This window comes from Hippoglossus stenolepis, chromosome 11, assembly GCF_022539355.2.
Source record: "Hippoglossus stenolepis isolate QCI-W04-F060 chromosome 11, HSTE1.2, whole genome shotgun sequence".
NCBI lineage: Eukaryota > Metazoa > Chordata > Actinopteri > Pleuronectiformes > Pleuronectidae > Hippoglossus > Hippoglossus stenolepis.
The window spans coordinates 22,311,636-22,331,825 of NC_061493.1; the positions used below are offsets into that span (position 1 = coordinate 22,311,636).

Here is a 20,190-nt window from a genome sequence, read left to right on the forward strand (position 1 = left end):
GGACCTCAGGGCCAAGGAGCTGACGGGGGACGGGGTGGGGGACGGGGGGGGGGACGGACACACATCACAAAGCTCTGTGACCAAAGTCCTCTGTGGTAGATTCACTTTGCAGAGTCAGTGTGTCAGTCAGGAAAAAACACAGGGCTCAGGATTCTGCAGAGCGAGCAGACGTCTAAATGTCACATGTGCTGATTCGTGTGTGTGATGGATGTTTGTTGAGTTATTTTATATATGTTTGTTGAGTTCGTCTTGGCTGAATAACAAGAACGTGTCTCAGAGAGTAACTGTGCTCTGCCTCTTGCAGGTGTGATAGCGGTGGTGATCTTCGTGGTCGTGGCCGTCCTGGCGATAACGGGCAGATTCCTCTACCGCAGGAAAGAGACGTATCGGAATCAGGAGGTGAAGGGAGTCAAACGGGAGGACAGCCCCGATTTTCCCTTCAACAGCCAGACGGACTCCCAGAACGTCTGCAGTGAAAACCGAAAGGAGTATTTCATTTAGCCGGAGACGACCCCGGTGAACTGGAGGTGCAGACGCCTCAGAACCTCCCACTGAACTCGGAGCCACTGGGAGACTTCACTGGGAGACTTCACTGGGAGACTTCACTGGGAGACTTCACTGGGAGACGCAAAAACACGTGCAGCAGAAAACAGAACAATTCAAACAGTTCCCTGTATATTGTGTACATACGGATCCAAACAGGCGACACTGCCGGACTTCTGAGGAGTTTGATTTCCTGGTTTCAGAGACTGTAAATATTTAAAAACAAAATGTAAATGTCGGCATCGTGTCCACAACAATCTTTAGCTAACATCAGTGTCGCGTTGGAACGTTTTAAAGGAGACATGTCAATGTTCATATTCTGGTTTATGATTTAAATTAAACATTCTCCTCATTTTCTGAAAACACCGTCCTCAGACTGTCCCATCGCTGCTGCTCCTCTTTTCAGCCTCTGTCGAAAAACACACATGGTTTTAGCTCCTGTCTCTTTTTACAACATTCAAACACAACTTTATTTCATTTGGCTGATGCACTTTTCTACGAGGACGATGAACGGATGTTTATTTAATTGGAAGTGGAAACGTTTGAACGTTAATTGGAAAGAATTCTTCAGTCCGAGCTGCTGTTTGCTGGTTTGCTTTGTGCAATTACTCTGTAGACGCTTCGAATATTTCTTCGTGTGCTCGTACCCTTTTTTGCAATTTCCATTTTGCAAGTATTGTCCCTGCAGCCGTCGTACGTCCACGATTTATCGAGATCTTCTGAATTACACATTTCTCTTTTTCCAGCTACATTTTTGCTACCACTGAATTGTGGTGTTAACAAATGGCATCTTCAAAGTCGACACAGTCTTACTCATTGTGCGTTTGTGCCGTTTGACGAGCGGCACGCTGCCGTCTGCTGCTGGTTGAGAGACTTGGAGACTTTTATACAGCAGGGATTGATTTTTCCACTTCATTTCCATTTCTACCTCTTTTCTCCTTCCTCTCGCTGCCGCTCTTTCTCCTCTCTCTGGTGAATTCTCTCCGTCGGAACATGAAAGCACAAGAAAAGCAAGGGACAAAAATACATCTATGAGCATTTAACTTTTTCAGTTTCCTGTTGTGTGGAGGCTTTTTTAAAAAACGGGCTGTTCACTCGACTGTGATTCCTCCCTCCCCTCCCTGCTGCCGGCCGCCTGCTGGAAGCCTCCTCTCCCAGCTCTCTGCACAGCAAAGCTTTTAACACTGACGGCAGCACGGGCTCTGTAACACTGGGCCTGTCTGTCACCTCGTTCACTGCACAGACGCGTGTTTCAAACGCTAATCTGCTTCTGCTCTGACAGGTGGACTGAGACTCGATGGAGAAGCAGCGAGCTGATCAGAACGAGGCGCTGAGATAATCCAGGAGGCGTCAGGCAGACGTGTAATGAAAAACACGGCGTGATATTAGCACTGGAAAGGAAGCAAACGCCTGCGTGTGTGAATTCAGCTCACGTGTAAAGAGGAGCTGCTGATGGAGGGAAGCTGAGAAGCAGAAAGAGGATCGACAGCAGCTGTTAAACAAATGTACACCATCGTCTCTCTGCCAGGCCCCGAAGCACTGATGGGATTTTAATGAGAAAAGTTGCTAAAAACTTTAAAGTGCATTATTCATTTGTTGTTTTTTTTGTTCATCTCACAAACAGTTGTTTGACTTTGCCACATCCGGAGACTTGATTCTCTGAAGCGTCGTCCGTCCTGCAGCAGGCGGAGCTGCGGAGAGGAACTCCACTTTCAGACTGAGCTCAGCTGCTAAGAACACAGATAAATATAAAACTACGGACAATGTGGCTGCATCCACACGACTACGTTTTGGTTTGAAGATGAATTAACTCTGCTACAGATCTTCCTGGCGTCCACACTGCTCCGCACTTTAAGAGCCGCTAAAACAGAGAAGTTTGGAAACGCTGCTTTTAGTTTGAACACGTTTGAGTCTGGATGGACGGACAGACACTGAGAGGTTTGGAAACGATGACGTAGACGCTCACGACCACAGTTTAAAATAGACCCCAACAAATCCATAATTCCTGCTATTTGAGTTTTTTCTTTTTTCTGCTCAGCTTCTAAATATTTTCTTGAATGTGCTTTCGACTGAGGCTCCAGACAAGTTAGAGACGTCAGATATTTAACACGTTGTTTTATTTTGGATTTACTGACAGGAAGAAAAACCTGGATCAACATCAGCCTTGTTCTTACGGGAGTGAGAATTTGACTGTGTCGTCGTTTCTCTCTGACGATGCACTGGTTTAGAGTTGAAGTGTGTAACCGTTGTGTTGGTGCAGTGACGTGTGTTTGAGTGAGCTGCCATATAGAAAATATACAGATTTGATTCATACCCTGGTTGTTTGACTATCAACGAAATGCTGTAAGACAATAAATGATCTTTTTTTTGTACTTAAAGATCCTGTTTTTCCGCGTCAGAGTTTTTTTGTTTCCACTTCACAGACGAATTCCCAGTTCAGTTTGTGAATCTGTTTCCGTGTCAGAACTCTGATCCGTCTCTAAACAAAAACCAAAGAACATGAGCGTGTGTGGAAGGAGGAGAAATGAAAAAAGCTCTGAGCTCTTTAGCTTCTTTGTTTACCGTAAATGAAGCTGACACATGAAGGAGACTCCCCCCCCCCTCGACTACCAGAACAATTTACATACATTTACATCTTTTATATTTGCTCTTTCAAACCGCGGCGTGGGCGGATACACATCCTTCACCGCTGACACCTCTGCTGTTAACAGCCCGCACACCACACGGGAGGGGAATGTGACGAGCGGTGAATCATCCAGGAGCCGACGCTGTTTGCAGTGATTCTCTGCAAAGTGCCACTTGGTCTCTTCTGCCTTTTTAAAACACCCCGAGGTCACGAGAGGATTCGAACGGCGTCGGATCGGTGATCCCTGTGCGATTCAGTTAAATCTCTGTTACTGGGCTGTAATCACAGACCTGATGTGGAGCTGATGTCTGACGTGTCGTCGAGGAAAACGCCCGGATTTCAGGGATCAACTAGAATTTGGATGTGATGAAAGATTCAGCCTCATCTGTAAAGTTAAAGATAAAAGATTCCTTCGCTCCATTAAGAACAATGTGCAGAACATGATAGAAAAAATTATACTAAGACCAAACTGAAAGTGGAATAAAGCTCCTGCAGTGGGGCCGTGACACAGACTTGAAGAAATGAAGCCAAAATATCCCGAACGCTGTGACACACACAGTCTTAAAGCGTTAAAGTGACGGCTTCTACTAGAAATTGTTCTTCAGAATCAGTTTTAGTCACAAAGAATTTCTCTTTTTAGTGGATAAACGGTTTAATGACCAGTGAGAAACCACAGGAGCTCAGACAGATGGAAGAATTGGAAGCTCACAAAACTTAAAATCCTGTTTTATTTCACAAAACACCAAAAAAACCTGCTTGATTTTATTCGGAACAATTCTCAACATCTTCTTCTAATTTTGTTCCACTTTACTTTCAACACTTGGGCTTAATTCTCCACATTGTGACTTCCGTCTTCTTCAAAAATAAAACCCTCTGATTTAGTTTTACTTCATTCTTACAAAATACAAAACTCTCAGTTTTTACTTTGTTTTAGACATTTTGACATTTGAATATTATTCAGACTTTATTCACAAAATACAAAAAAAATCCTTTGACTTTGCTCTCAACATTTTAACTTTTCCCAACATTTTTACTTTAATCTCGATATTTTGATTTGCTCTCAGCATTTGGACTTGTTGATAACTGTTCAACTATTTTCTGAGCACGAAAGAATTCTTCCTCTGATTTAATTTCCCTTTAGCTCTTAAAGTTTAGTTGAATTTAATACCTTCAATTTGAGTTCATTAATTTTTGGCCATGGATTTTGTGAAGTACTTTTTGACCTTGTTTAGATAACTGCTATACAAATAAAGTTATAAATCAAATTATCATTATTATTATTTATCTTCAACCATTCCACTTTATTTTCGAAATGCTAAACGAATAAAAAACTGAATATTTCCTATATTCTTGGCTCTGATTCTCCTGCTGCAGGACTGAAGTGAATCGAGGATGAAGCGGGTTCATGAAGGTCGGTGACATCTTTCCTTTTCATTCCGGCAGCTTCTCACTGTGGATGTGAAACCAAAGCACCGTGATCCACCTCGTTTCACGGCCGTGCTGCAGAAGTCGATGGATTGAGCAGATGCGTAACCATGTGTCACCCTGAGCCCGTCAGCGGAGGCAGAGTTACAGCAGCAGTTCACGCGTGAGGATGAATAATTCAGGCTTTATCGGAATCTGTTTGTACTTTGTTGTTCTTTTTTTGTCTCTGGACCGACAATAAGTTTCAGGAAACGATAAATGTTCTAGAAAAGCACAGAACCTCAGCAACCTTCCTCTTCTCTCCAGTCACAGCGGAGGGATCTGTGCATCTGTTTCTCCTTCATGTGGCTGGTTGACTTGAATCCCTCAGTATTCAGCCCTGCTCCTCAGCCCTGCTCTGAAAGCTGTAATTACAGCGGTTTCCAGCTGTTTCCAGCTGCACCAGTGGCTGTTCAGGGGACGGACAGAGCTGCATTCTGATGAGAGCAGCCGTGTGCCTGGTGAAGTGTTTTCTTCTGCTGCCTGAGTTTGTGTTTATGTGTTAAACATGTCGTGATTCTGACCATAAACTGCCTCCTTGTGAAGCGCTGATTGAAAAAGCACTTGAGTCTCCAGTCCTGAGTATTAAACTCCTGATGAAGAACATGTGATGGGATGAAAGCCACAGAGCAGCAGCTCCATGGACCTTCAGGGGAGAAATCTACACTGTAATGATTCACTAATGTAAATAACAGTGTTAATTATTATTATTAATTATAATAACGTTTACTCAAATACTGAAGTAATTATATTGATTTCATTTCAAACTGATTTATTCTGCACAACTATATTTTAGATGCAAATACATTTATCTGACAGATAATTATTAAATGTTACAGATTCAGATTGTTACAGAACAAATAGCCGATATGATGATGTAAGTTTCCTTCAGTCTGTTCAGTAGCTTACACCAGATTCTAAATATACTGTTGTTCACACCAACATATCAATAATTAAATTATAGTATTATGTATATTTCATGTAGATACCGTGAGTATTTCTACTCTGTGGCTTTTACTTAAGTTAAATATCCGTCTTTCTCCTGCTGCTGTAAATGAGAACAAAGACACAAACACAAAACAACCTACAATAAGAATAAAAATAAATATTCCAAATAAATCCGACCAAATAATATAGTATATAGTTTATTAGTTTGTGTAATATAGTATAGTGAGTCTTCTGTGAATTCATATACAGATCGTTGATTCTACAAATCCTATGAGACGTGTTTGTGTTTGTCAATGAATATGTACATGTTGTGTTCTGGTGATTATTGATACTTGGATCCTAATAGAACAGAAAGTTATAATTCAGCGTCTCCTGATGTTGTGGAGACACGAGACATTTATATTATATATATTACAGGAGAGCTTCTTGCAGCTCAGCCCTTCTGCAGCTGTGCGGAGTTTTTATTACAACATTTACATTTATCATTTCATTATTACTCACCTTGATGTAAATGTCTTTATACTGAGGATCTGAACTTTTTAATGACTCGTGCCCTCAATTTGTCTCTTCTTCTTCTTCTTCTTCTTCTTCTTCTTCTTCTTCTTCTTCTTCTTCTTCTTTTTCCTTCTTCTTCTTCTTCTCAGGATGTATTGAAGGTTTAATGGAATTAACGCTCTGTCGGCTCCTTCTCTGAAGTCGGTGGCTGATTGAATGGGATCATCCTGTTTGTCCCTCGCACTGAAGGTGAGCTCGATAATTACCTCAGGCTATTGTCAGCAGACAAACTAACTCGTGGAGAGAGAAAAAAAAAAAGCTTTTGCTTTGAAATAAATACAGGGGGCACAAGAACAGGGAAAGCCTTGAAGATGGCCCAGAATGCAACGGGGTGTTTACTTCATTGTCTGAAACTTTCTCCTCGAACACAGTCATTCAGGCTAAACACTCACTCATGCTGCTTGACGTAAAGAGATATGTCCGTTTTAAACGATTTAACCGTCACTGCCCAAATATTCCGATGTTTCCTTTACGTTGGCATTGTTGTTAAGCAATACATCCACAGGAGGGCAGTGTGGAGTACAGTGCATTAACGTATATGTAGCTAGCGTTTAAAATAAATTAGCCTTTATGCTGCTTTGCTTGTAAACACGTCAGATAAATGTTTCTGTCATTTCAGGTATTTCTTATCATACTGATGTTTTTTCGATTGTTTCGAGATTTTACGCTTAAAAAAACGGGTGAAACGTCGTGATTGATTGACAGCTGAGACTGACACGCCATTGGTCGAGTGCTCGAATCAGTGGGACCTTGATACGGAGGTCTTTTCTTACCCAGAATGCCACGGTAAAACGAGTATGTTCATAAGACGATTTGTCCAAGTTCACCTCACGTCTGTCTCGTGCATCCGGTATTAAAAATGAATTCTTCTGCTTATTCTTCTTTCACCCTGGAAGATCCCCGTCCTGCTGCCTCCTCCTCTGCCAGTCGACAGCACGAAGCTCAGAGAACAATTATCAGACGACAGATTTAGCTCATGAAAATCTCCTGTTGGCCGCTGTCCACCGAGATATGAAGATACTAAAGGGACAGAAACAGTGGAGCTCCTCTCATCCTCTGTGGTGACGCTCGGCTGGAGGGGAACCTCCTCTCTCGCCAGCAGCAGGCCGCTCGTGAGGATCCAGCCCTCCTCCGGTTTGTAATCCGAGATGTTCGAGTTCTGTCGGATGAGTAATTAGACGACAGAGTCCCCCACGGGCTGCAGGAGGGAGGTGCTCCACCGTCGCTGATCTAATGAACTCACTTCATTCGAGTGAGAGATTCACGAGAGCAGACGTTTTACTCAGGAGCCGCGACTGAGCAGCTCATTAACGGACGAGATGTTCTCGGGTGCATCTCGCCGACTGTGAGACGAAGTAAAAAGCTCGGAAATTGACCCTGGAGCTCAGATTATATTGTTCCCGACGGAACGATATAAGAGGGAACTCATATTCCTCATATTAAAGGACTTAGAGTCACTTTGAGGACTTTTTCTGTCGTGGACTTTATGGAAAGTTTTTGTTTAAACTCTTCTTTGAATGTACAGACTTTGGCAGTTGTTTGGATGTTGAGGTCATTTATTCCTCTTTTACTTAAACATGTATTCATCAATCTATAGATACACGATAAACACTCTTCAACCAAACCCTTAAAATGAAGACGCTAACAGGAAGTTAGTGGGTGGAGCCTCGTTAGCGAGGGTTTCAAACATGGAGTCGTTGCAGTCTCCTGTACGTCATAGAATCTAAGGGGGATCAGCTTTTCTCTGGGGTCCCGTCAGCACTTCGGCTCAGCGACTCTTCGATCGAGGTCCAGCTCGTCGCAGGTTCACGAGAACACAAAAGAGAAATCGTAGAAAACGTTTGCATCCTTAAAAAATGCAAAACTCTGAGTGTGTTCAGAATTTATTTGAGCCTCTGCTCCGTGAAGCCGAAAGATTCGATCAACAGAGCAGCGACTCTAAATGATCTGCGTCTTTACTTGTTATCAGATTTCATTCTTCACCTTCTTATCACACACAGACTTAAAGCCGGCAGCGTTTTGAGGAGACAAAAGATCTTAATTAATAGTCAAGGTCGTCTGAATTCTGTCGTGTCTCGGGCCGGCGTCCTCCTCCTCGCGTCTTATCACCTCGTGAGAGCGCAGAGGTGAAACTGAAAAATGTTTGTAGAAAGTCAATTTATCGTCGGACGGCTGCGAGGAGGAGGCGGCGGCGGTAACTGATACCGATCGTGACGAGCAGCGACTCCCGGGTGGAGGCGGGAGTTGGAAATGTTTTGGGGAGAGAAGGAGACGAGGACGATCCTTTTAAAAAGTGCTCGTCGTCCACCGCGGCTGTTTTTTCCTCCGCAGATTAGCTCTGTTTCTCCAGGGACTGATATTTTTCCATTAGAGATTAGACGGTGTTATCTCCTATTAAGAGGGAAGGTGCTGGAGAGTCAAGGTGCTTTCAGACTCTGGAGCAACCTGATAAATATTCTCTGCAGAACTTCGGCTCCGTTCAAACAATCTGTCTCTTTGCTTCCTGCTTCCTGCTTCCTGCTTCCTGCTGCCTTCTCCTCTCCTTCATTGTCCATCTCTGATTCCTGTTCTCATCAGCAAGAATAACAAGAAGCAAACAGGAAACACAAAGTGAAGCCAAATCCTCTGGATCGCCCCCTGGTGGTCGGCTGCTGTACAGCTCGTAAACCCTGCCTCCTCCATGTTAGCAGGTGGGATATGGATCAAACTAATCGTACTATCTCCATTGGACACATTAATGACCTGATTACATTTTGGTGGTCGAAGGTCAAAGGTCAAGGTTGCCGTGGCCTTCACAAACACATTTCTTTGCCTTGTGAACACTATATCTCAGGAACACCAGCAGGGAATCGTTTCAAATCTGGTTCAAATGTTCACTTAGACTCACGGATGAGCTGATTAGAATGTGGTGGTTGGAGGTCAAAGGTCAAGGTCACAGTGGCCTGACAAACCATGTTTTGGGTCTCTTGAAAATGATATCTTAATTCTGCCTTTAGGTAATTTCTTCAAATGTTGACCAGTTGTCACAGATGAAGACTGAACTTGCACTAACTGAATACAACCACAGGACGGTGCTTCAAGTTTTTCTTTAAGGAAATGTAAAATATGAAAGATAAAACCTTGGAGTTTGCAGAACTTTATTTTTAAAGCATCAGCTCCTCAGCTCAGTTATAATGTGACGTAATTCAGAGAAAATCCCTCCACCAGTTTTCTCACGTTCGCTCTGAACGTCTCGGATTCTACGGAGGACGAAATGCAACGTTCCCACCTCGGTTTTTAAAATGGTTATGAAAATTGCTGAATGTTTTCAATCATATGTAATTATCCCAGTGGGATGATTCCATTTTCCAGTGGGTCTCACCTAAGCTGTCCCATTACAGTCGATATTATGAGGCGCTCTCCTGCCAAAGACGCTCATTTACCCTGTGGCACTCCTCCCATTACGGACGCCTACGGGCTGACATTTACTGAAGCCTCCTACTTGTTGTTATCTCGGAGGTGCTGAGCTATTCTCTGCTCACCAGGTGCCTCCGTATCTATCTCCCCTCAAATTACTGTCTTTCTTCCATTTTCAGTTTGCTTCTCTATTCCTCAGTCGTTGTTATTGTCTGTCGCTCTTAAGCCTCATCAACTTTTCTTTTCTCTTCTGTTTGCTCAGCGTGAACGACGCTCGCAGCGGCAGCAGCAGCGTCTGTTGTTCCATTTAGCTTCCGCGTGCCGTTAATCCAGGTAACAGGCAGAGGGACAAAGATGCGGTGACGGGATCCTGGCCGCGGCTGAATTACCGTGACATCCATGGTGTGTTTTCTGTCGCTGATAAGATGCTCGGAAAACAGTTCTTACTAAGCCGCGCTGCGCGGGAAAATAAACTCTGCAAATATGTCCACAAATCTTCGAGGTAAACACAGTTGTTGTTTCTGTTGTGACAGCGCGGATAAATACATCAAACCAACGGCAGAGCAAAGACGATTATGGTCAAGTGCTGCATGAATCATTAGAGTCTGCTTTGAAAGGCCGATGCATTCGCCCCAGAGGCAAAGAGAAACACGACTTCAAGCCAGTTACGTGTCGACTAAAGGCAACATGAATAATGTATTGTTTAAAATACGTCTCTTTAACCTCGGACAGGGTTTCTGTATTTATTTGTTTTGCTCGCAGGGAGCAGCAGAGTTAGAGCTGACAGCTGCAGTTTCATTTCCCCACCGGTGCAGATTTTGTTTTTTTTGGAAAAGACGGCTCTACGTGTTTTCATTTATTGTTTCATAATGTGGGCGTCGTGAGGCCCCGCGAGGCGGCAGCCGTGATTAAAGGCCGCGCACATTTAATTGACTGGACTTGTAGGCGCGTGTTCGAAGCTGCACCGGGAGAGAGACGGTCAACTGCTTAATCGATAAAGAGAAAAATGGCTCGAGAAAACAGTTTGACTGCGGCAGCGCGGTGTCGAGACCCGAGCGCTCTCCCTGGATTCCTAATTGATATTCAGCAGTCGTGACGACATTAGTGAGAAATCTTCTCCACGAACCCGGTGACAAATTGAACCTTAAGAGAGAAAAAGCAAACATCTGTGATGGAGTGCTTCGTCCGACGAAAGCTGAACGCACCGGTGTTAATCTTTTTCCTCTCTCGTCCCCGTGGTATCGTTTAGTGTAAAGCATCAGACAGTGTGTGTGTGTGTGTTGGTGTGTGTGTGTGTGTGTGTGTGTGTGTGTGTGTGTGTGATGTGTCCAAATTCCCTTTTTTCAGTTCAGATTTGAAATGAGATTTTCTCTGCATCAAGAGAAACAATATTCTGCACACACGTCAAAACAAAAACATTATTACGACAATTTTACAAACTAAGAGCATAAACACAATCGAGTATCATTTTTATGTTCGTCTAACTTTACAAATGTTTATTTATATATTGTGAGAATTTAATATACTAAGTGCTGCATTATTTATCCTCATAATCTCTGTTTAAACCACATTTATTACAACTTTTTACAAAAAGGTTATTTTGAATAGTTTTAAGTGCATTTTCCCGTGACGACCCTGTGACCACGTGAGGGATTTTCAGAGCATCTTAAAAAAGCGAAATCCGTGCATCAGACCGTGCATCACCTCCCGCGCTCTATTATCAACAGATTTATCATCCTAACCATCTTCACCATGTTCCACCGAACCCTCTCTCTCTCCTCTGGTGCCTCAGCTCCACGTCTCAGGGCAGGAATCGAACCCAGACCCGGGCCTCACCTGTGATCTATATTTCTGCTCATCCATATTGATGTGGCGGTGATCCGGTCAGGCCGGTGTTAAAGGTCGTCCTCCGCTCTGAACCATTACTCACCCGGCGGCACATCGATGATGCTGTTTGTGCTCCAAGGTCAGAGCGCGGTGATGGATTCTTAGTTTACAAAGCTCTGAACTGAGCGAGACAGAGACGGATGGTGGGGGGGGGGGAATGGCTGTTTCTCTCCAGGATCTTTCAAACTGAAGCAGCTCGAGCAGTCGAATGAGAAATGAGTGAGACGATTGAACCACAGCCAGAATCACTTTGATCGTCATGTACGATGCAGGAGTTTGTTTTTCTGCTGAGCGATGCACCACCTACAGGACGTCCTGAGAATCACATCGTACCGTGACCAGAAAAACACTTTACAGCCAATATGTTAAAATGCAGGAGCTGTTTGTTTGTTTCTCTGTTATTTAATAGTATCACTCAAAAGGTATGATGGTCCCAAGTATGATTCAAGCTCCAAAAAATATTGAATCCTTTCCTTCCCCCTGATTTCAAACCCTCCAGCTTCTCCCTCGGCTTTCTCTTAAAATATTATTAAAGTGTCCCGAGCCAGAAGCTGCAGTTACGGCTAATTTCACATCAAGTGTGAAATAAGTGGAAAACCCCTTTAAAGAATTTGCTAGAGAGGTTTTTGCCAGTTTCCCAGAACACGGGACGCACATTGACCCGAGGGCAGGAATCCTTTAAGTCTCCTTGGCTGCTTCTGTCAGTCAGTCAGAATAGTAAATCCCATTTGGTTCACATTTTAACGCACATGTCAGGAGTTTACACCTCATCCTGAGAGAGTCTCCTCTGAGCTGCCCCACTTTCACATCCCACTCTCTCCTCTGGGGGATTGTTTGGTTTGAAAGGTGCAGATGATCCCTCATCGTTCACCTGAAGGTAAAGAACAACATGTGGCTCTTTTATGATTCACACCTTCACAGTAAAGCAGCTTCTTTCATGAAAATCCACTAGTGTCCACTTGTTGGACGAGTCTCTGCGGCTTTGACGGTTTCCTGCTCCGGTTTCTGAGGTTTTAGAGTTTGGGTTTTTCGGCACAGCCCAATCAAATCAATAACATTCTATTTGTGAAGCCACTATTCACAAATCACAGTTTGTCTCTTAGGGCTTAACGAGGTGCGACATCCTCTGCTCTTAACCCTCAACAAGAGTAAAACTACCAAAAAAACAAAAAACTTAGAAACCTCAGATGAGCCACATGTGATGGATCTCTCCCTCAGGACGGACAGAAGAGCAATAGATGCTGAGTTTAGCTGAGCTCATCAATAACATTCCAATATTTACAACATTTATTAGAAGACAAATGTTGCAAGATCATTAGAAGTTGAGGAATATTTGGTTTCCAGGACGTATGGACGAACAGTTGCAGCGCCTCCGTCCAGCAGAGCAGAGCCTCTCCTGATCAGAGACACAAACGATGATGCGTCACGGTGAGTCAGCTGTTTCTTCCCTAAAATTCATGGAGGGAGATTTACATGATCACCAAAGTGGCCCCGGCTCATTAGACAGCGTCTGAGCAGCTGTGTGGGCCCCCCGTGCCCCCCCCGCTGCTGGAGAACAAACCCGACCACATGCTGCTCAAACAGAAACACACAGATCGAGCTCCAGCATCAGAATTAATCATGGAAGAGATCATCAGAGCTGCTGGTTCATATTATTAAAGCTTCATTAATCCGACTTCTGCTTGTTCCAGCTGCTGCAACCTGTCGCTGCCGATCCTGTCATTCCTCACCTGCCCACTAGGTGTCCTCAGTGAGGTTCTCACTTGCAGCTCCTCACCTGTCGACACACCTGCTCCACACGGGTGTAGAAACCATAAAAAGAAGAGCATTTCTCCTTTACTACAACCGTTTCCACTATTTCAAACATTATAGAACTTCAGGAATAGATGTCCCTGTTCCAGTTCCACCTCCTTGTGACCTCCTGACTCCGCAGCTCTTCCACAGAGACCATCACAAAGAGATGTGTTCACTCGCCGGCTGCTGTCATATCAGGTAAATCCCGGCTGCAGGCGACGGCGGGATTTCTCACCCGTTCGTTCATTTCTGCCTCCTCTGATCCATGAAAACCAGAAACCCGGCGGAGCAGCAAACACAGATCTGGATTATTTCATAGTCACGTTCAGCAGGAGACAGCGGCCGTCTGTCACCCGGCCACTTTCTCCACAGATGAAAAGTGGCGATGCAATCTGCTCTCCTCACACGCACGCACGGCAGATTGGACGGAATAACTTCACACATGGCGGCTACGATGAAATCACATCCATATTCATTTCAGCATCATTTGGTTGTTTACTCTCGTCGGAGACGGTGAATCTTTCCATCAGGACCGAAGAGTCACTTCATTACCTGGATATTGAGTCGGACTGGAGAAGACACTTTACTCAGGGACAAACCTTCCTGTTCCATTACACAACCATGGATTCATTATGTTCCTGAGTGACCTCTCCTCTATCCACGCGTCCCAGATGTCCCAGATATAGCTTCTGCTGGGGGATTCCCAGGTGTTCCCACGTAAGATGGGATGGATAATGCTTCAAGGGAGTTCTGGGTCTACCCTGGTGTCTCCTTACTGGGAGGTGTGCCCTGGAAACCTCCAATGGAAGGAACCCAGGAGGCATCTGAACCACCAAGAGCTCCATAGGCGAGAGTCAGACCATAGATGGATTGGTCAAACCGAAGCTTTGCCTTGCAGCACAGCTCCCTCTTCACCACAAGGGTCCAGGAAGTTCAAGTTGCTCTGCTCTGTGATATCTATCATATTGTAATGTGATGTTTCTGTGGCTTCCTCTGTGCAGCAGCAGCAGCAGCGAGACTGAAATGTGGCTGAAGGTGTTTATTCCACTGTCAGCTGCTGATTCTTATTCAGACCGATTCCCGACACCTGCTGCTTCCACTCATAATGAGCTGCCACTGGGTTTGACGTTTAAATGATTTTTGTCACTCACGCTCTGTCGGCATTTCATCGCTTTTCCCGCGGGCTTCACTTCCTGTGCCAACATTGTCTTAGTGTCACATGTTGATTTCTGGTGACGTGTCGGTGGAGCAGCCGCGACGTGAAAACATCGTGTCACTCTTCTTCCTCCGTCAGCGCTCATGTGAGTTCTGCTCTGACATATGCTCTCCGCTGTGACGCGTCACAATGACAAGTCACTGAAGTTCCACTGACGGGAATCACACCTGGTTAGTAACATACAGTAAGAGCTGTGATGATACATGTACTGACATCTCTGCTGTTTCTACTACATATATGTAATATCAAGTTAAAGTATTGATTATACTTTTACATAGATATCAGAGAAGCTGGTTCAGTAAACATCTTGTTTGTATGTATCTATGTATCTATGGATACTACTCTGTATGTACCAGTGTTTTCAAGTTGTCTGTGTGTTTGTTCAGTGTCACAGGTTGAGATGTGATGAGAGGTGAGAGGTAATGGCTCCAAGGCTCCGAGGCTCCGAGGCTCCGAGGCTCCGAGGGTCCGTGGCTCCGTGGCACCGTGGATCTGTGGCTCCGAGGCACCGTGGCTCCATGGCTCCGTGGCACCGTGAATCAGTGGCACTGTGGCTGCGTGGCCTTGGCACCGTGGCTCCGAGGCTCCTTGAATCAGTGGCTCCCGTGGCCCCGTGGCTCCGTGGCTCCGAGGCTCCGAGGCTCCGTGGCGTGGCACCGTGAATCAGTGGCACCGTGGCTCCGTGGCTCCAGGCTCCGAGGCTCTGAGGCCCGTGGCTCCGAGGCTCCGTGGCACCGTGAATCAGTGGCAGCGTGGCTCTGAGGCTCCTTGAATCAGTGGCTCCAAGGTCCTTGGCTCCGTGGCCCCGTGAATCAGTGGCACCGTGGCTCCGTGGCTCCGAGGCTCCATGGCCATGGCCCAGTGGCCCCGGCAGTCTGTGTTTTCATTACGTTGATTTCCCAGGGGCCTCACAGCTCCTCGGTATGTGGCCTGTTCGTCGGGTCATTTCCGTTCAGATGTCCTCATTACTCCAACTTCAACCAAACATAAGCATCAACAAATGATTCTGCAGCAGATTTGTTTTTCTCCAACAATGCTCCTATAAACAGCGACCGGTCATTCACCTGCTCTAACACCACATCATTTACTCTTATATTCCTCACTGCTGTAAAAAAAAAACACCAGCAGCCATAAATCATCAGTCTCAGCATTGTGAGTGTTGGTTTCACACTCCGCCTGCAGTCTGTCATGGCCGCCTCTTCCCAGAAGGCCGGCGGCTCACAGCTTGTTACCGCGTCTGCATGACTCGCCGCGGCCCCAGAGGCTCACGGTTAATCTCTCATCCGCCGTCTGTGGCAGAGCAATCTTAATCCGCCGTTTGATATTTCAGCCTCGCTGCCTAAATCCACTCCCACTCAGTCTTAATTAACTGTTCGCAATCAGAGCAAACAGTCCCGGCTGATATAATTACGTCTCTATTAGGCCCCAAAAAAAAGAAAATCATTATTAAAATGCTGGTTCCAGGCCTGAAGCTTCCAGGATTCAACTGGGAAATAACGCTGCTAAAGACGCTCGAGTCATCATGTCGACGACAAATATTTAGTCACACGGAAATTCAGATTTTTAAGGATTTCAGCGGCCCGGGCTGTTTGATTTTATTCTGCTCCTCATATTCTGAACGATATCGTGTTTCAGTCCGACCTCTGCGCGGCGTCTCGGCTTCATGTCTTGACTTTAGAAACCCTCCTTAAATTTCAATGCACAATCTAATCTCCCACTTTCCAGTTCCCCCCCGGCTGCACGTGTCTGTCGGCTGCAGGAAAACAGGACGATTGTTTCTTTCTGCGACTGCGAGTGCAAACAGGGATTTTAATCAGTTTGTCCGTCGGTGCAGGATGTGGAGACGGGCACTGACTAGAACTGACGTGAAATAGAATTTTTAGAGATATACTCTTATTTGCTTCGGTGCTTTAAGAGTCGAGTCTGAGCAGGAAACATGGAGCTGGACTCAGGAGCGAGTTAGCTTCGACTAGCACAAAGACTTGAAAAGTATGGAGACCAACACCTTTAAAGCTCACTAATTAATATGTATTTCTTATTTGTTTAATTTGTAGGCCTACAAATAAACGTTATCTTATATTATATTACATTTTTACTTTTGAAAACCTCCTTAAATTTCAATTTTCAATTCCTGAGCTCCACGTTTCTGCGGAAAACAGGAACATTTGGTCTTTTATTGGATCTATTATATTAAATTGAACTGATGAAATAGAGGCTTTATGTTTTTCCCATTTCCAGTAACCAAAAAGCTTATTTCCCTAAATGTCAAACTATTTTTCAGTTTATTCTTTAGTCTTTCTCATTACAGTGGTCCGTCCACCACACTGTAATTTACTATAAACTAATGAGTAAACACACATTAATGAGGAGAACATCGTTTTTCATTGAGCTCTTTGGTTCTAATTATTAAACAAAATGCAAATCATCCATAGATGGATGTGTTAAGAGAAAACTAATTGGAATTGTAAATCATCCCTAATGGTTGTTTTCTTTCTTCATCTTTTCCATCTTCATCTGACCCTTTGTATTTTTTACAGTCCACATATTTTATTTCCCATAATGCACATTGTGTTTGTATTTAAATGAATATGCTCAGATAGAAGCTGCAGAAATTAGCCCCGGTCGCTTTAAGCCAACGCTGATTATGATTAGTGATTAATTTACAGTTTCTGCTGCAGAGTTAAAGCGATGAAGGCTAATTATTCGCTAAGAGTGGGAGTGTGTGTTTGACCTTGAGCTTTTTCTACATGTTTATTTTCATCACAGTGTTTTAATGTCCAGGAGGAAACTGAGTGAGGAAATGAAAAGCTGCTGTTTGAAATATTATGAGAACAAAGTTGTAATATTACTAGAATAAAGTTGTAATACTCTGAGAACATAAATTAAGAATAAATTAAATTTAAATATATACAAATTAAATTGATATAATCTAATGAAAAAAGTCATAACATTAAAAGAATTAAGTAATAGATTAAAAAAGTCCTAATATTACAAGAATAAAGAGGAAACGTTTTTTAGTGAATTCTTCTTTCTTTGAAATATACGCTCTTCGTTTTAACGCGGGTGATATTCTGATATTCTCTATCTAACATGACATGTAGCCTAAAATTACTTTATTCTGGTAAAATTACAACTTTTATCCCGTGAAATTACAACTCTCTTCTCATAATGTTGTCTCTCTTTAAGTGGCCCCAACACTGGTTCTGTTTAAAGGCACAGAGATGCGTTGCTGATCTAATTGTTGTGACCACTTTGCTCTTTGCGAACGTGTAATGGATCATTTCCTTCGCTGGGAAAAAAGGCCATGAAAGAGAAATTAGCATCGTGGAGTGGAGACATTTTAACTCTGCAATCTGCATAATGAACTTTAAGCTGCTGAACCCCGACTGCGACTTCCTCTCCGCTTCACTTTGTTTCTTCTTCTTCTTCTTCTTCTTCTTCTTCTTCTTCTTCTTCTTCTTCTTCTTCTTCTTCTTCTTCTTCTTCTTCTTCTCTCTCTCGTTACAAGCTGCAGTCGGCTGATAGCAAACCTTCTGTCACGGTGCGGAGCTGTGATGTTTCTATCAGCAGACGAATTAATGAACTTCCAGCTCTCCTCCTCTTCCTCATCACCCCTGTGTCCTCTCACCTCCTCGTCCCTTCTTCTGTCAGCCCGTCCCTTTGTCTTCTTTTCCGTCCTCTCGTCCGATTCGAGGATTCCACCAGCATGGATTTCACTCGTGCATAGTTTTTTTTGTCGTATAGTGACTATCATCCCAGTGTTTTCCTTTCGCCTCCTTTTGTTGTTTAGACTGAACCAAACGCTGCTTCCAAAAAGTGTCGCCCCCTGGTGGCTACAGCACAGACTCTGGCCTCAATCGCACAAGATGGCAGCGTTCGTATTCCGTTCTATTTTGGCTTCATTTGTGAATATAGCGGGAGGAAGTGGAGACGTGTCGTCCATCTTTATTTACAGTTTGTGGTACCGATGCAAATCCACCAGCAGACGTAACAGTTTTATCTGTGGGAGTTATTTCTGGTGCGGAAACACGACGTGTAAAACTTCAACTTCGAAAAATAGGAAAGATAGACGTGCGTATTTTTGGAGTGTGCTGAGGAGGAGGAGGAGGAGGAGGAGGAGGAGGAGGAGGAGGAGAGATTTCCACTGAGCACAGGAGAGAAGTGGAGGAGGAATCGCAGGAAGACGAGGAGTTGATGGGAGAAAGTGGACGTCAGAGAGGAAAGAGGAAACTGACAGAGGAGGAGGAAGCTGCAGAAAGGCTGTCAAGGTGAAGGAGGAGAGCTCTTTGACTGGTTTCCTCTGTGCTGCTCCCTGGAGAATCTCTATTTATCTCTCTCCTCCTCTATTCGTGATCAAATAGAGATTCCCCGGCGATGTCTCCACCTCCTGCTCCCCTCCAAGTCGTTTGACATTTATTTTAAGCCAGAGGAGAATCTGGGGAGAAGCCTACAACAGTCACTTCACCCTGAGCCGAGTGTGGATGTGTCCCCTCTGCTTCTGCTCCCCGTCATTATCTCTCTCCTCCTCCAACCATCACTTATATCCTCCTCTTCTTCTCCTCAAAGATTGTGTTTAAACACGATCCAATCAGACCCATCTGCAAACCGACGCCCACACGCATCACTTCTCTTTCTTTCTTTGTCCTCTCTCCTTCTCCTCCGTCTCTTCTGAGGCCGTGGAGTCAAAAGCCGGCGTCCTCAGTGGAACAAACGCCCCGCGGTGCCGTGACTCACCGCTCCGTCGCGGCAGGAAGAGAGAAAAGCTTTCAGACTTCACAAACACAGCCTTGTTATTCCCTGTTTCAGACTGTTACGGCTGCAAATCCTGCTCCGACCTGCTCCGACCAGTGAGTGGAGCTTAAAGCAAAAAGGATCAATCCATGAATCTGCATCTGCAACAGATTCTAACATCAAATAGATAGAAACTGATATTGACTCCTGTCTCATGTGCAAATTACGGCCTGACGACTCCTCTTTTCATGTTCCTGTGGATATGGTTCAGTTCAAACCTCCTTTGAAGGATGAATCCCTCAGGGCTCCTCTTTGCCTCAGTAGAAACACACAGAATTTAATTTTCCATCTATTTGAGAATGATCTTCCTCTTTTCTAACGTTGACGAGATGATTTAAAGAATTAGTGAATAGATGCTGTGATGTTTCATTAACTTTGTCAGATTGAGACAAACGTGTGACATGTAGTCGTGTTTCTTCTCTCACACAAACTTCTCCTGTCGTGGAAACTTGTGTGTTTTAAATGCCACCGAGCCGACGTCTCATCAGAGAACAATAAAACAGATTTCATATGCAAATAAAACAGACACACGCTGCTAAAGGAAATGAACGGTTCCACCAGGGTCATTTGTGTCTGGTCTCATCTCAATTTACGAGGCTCACACGAGCGCTGCTGGTAATTTCACTCTGATTGTTTCGTCCTCGCTGAGATTTCTTCTGAGTGGAAATTAAATCAATAGATGCAGAGACGCTCCAGCGACACTTCACTTCTACGTCTAAAAATACTTCTGTTCCTTAAAAGAGCAAAACCAAGGACAAAGCTAATCTGACTCGGACAGTTCAGAGACAAATGAATCACAGCAGCTGAGGCCTCCTGCAGCTCCTCCTCTCTGGCTGACCTGCGCTGCCACGGGTCAATGGGCGAGATTGTGTTGTGGTCACAGAAAATAAAAACTGAGTCTGGAAACTTGCTCCGGGGGCCGAGTGTCACGAACACTAATTGGTTTTTTCTTCCTGAGGTGGAAAAACAC

At 44.4% G+C, this 20,190-nt stretch overlaps 1 protein-coding gene across 1 annotated transcript in view; it reads left to right on the forward strand.

Annotated features, from left to right (window-relative positions):
- Positions 1-564, forward strand: part of LOC118118431 (contactin-associated protein-like 4) — a 72,275-nt gene extending 71,711 nt beyond the window's left edge. The window contains 1 exon segment of the mRNA XM_035171651.2: positions 305-564. Within this exon segment, the coding sequence (XP_035027542.2) occupies positions 305-501 (197 nt within the window). The 3' untranslated portion in view covers positions 502-564.
- The last annotated feature ends 19,626 nt before the right edge of the window (positions 565-20,190 follow it).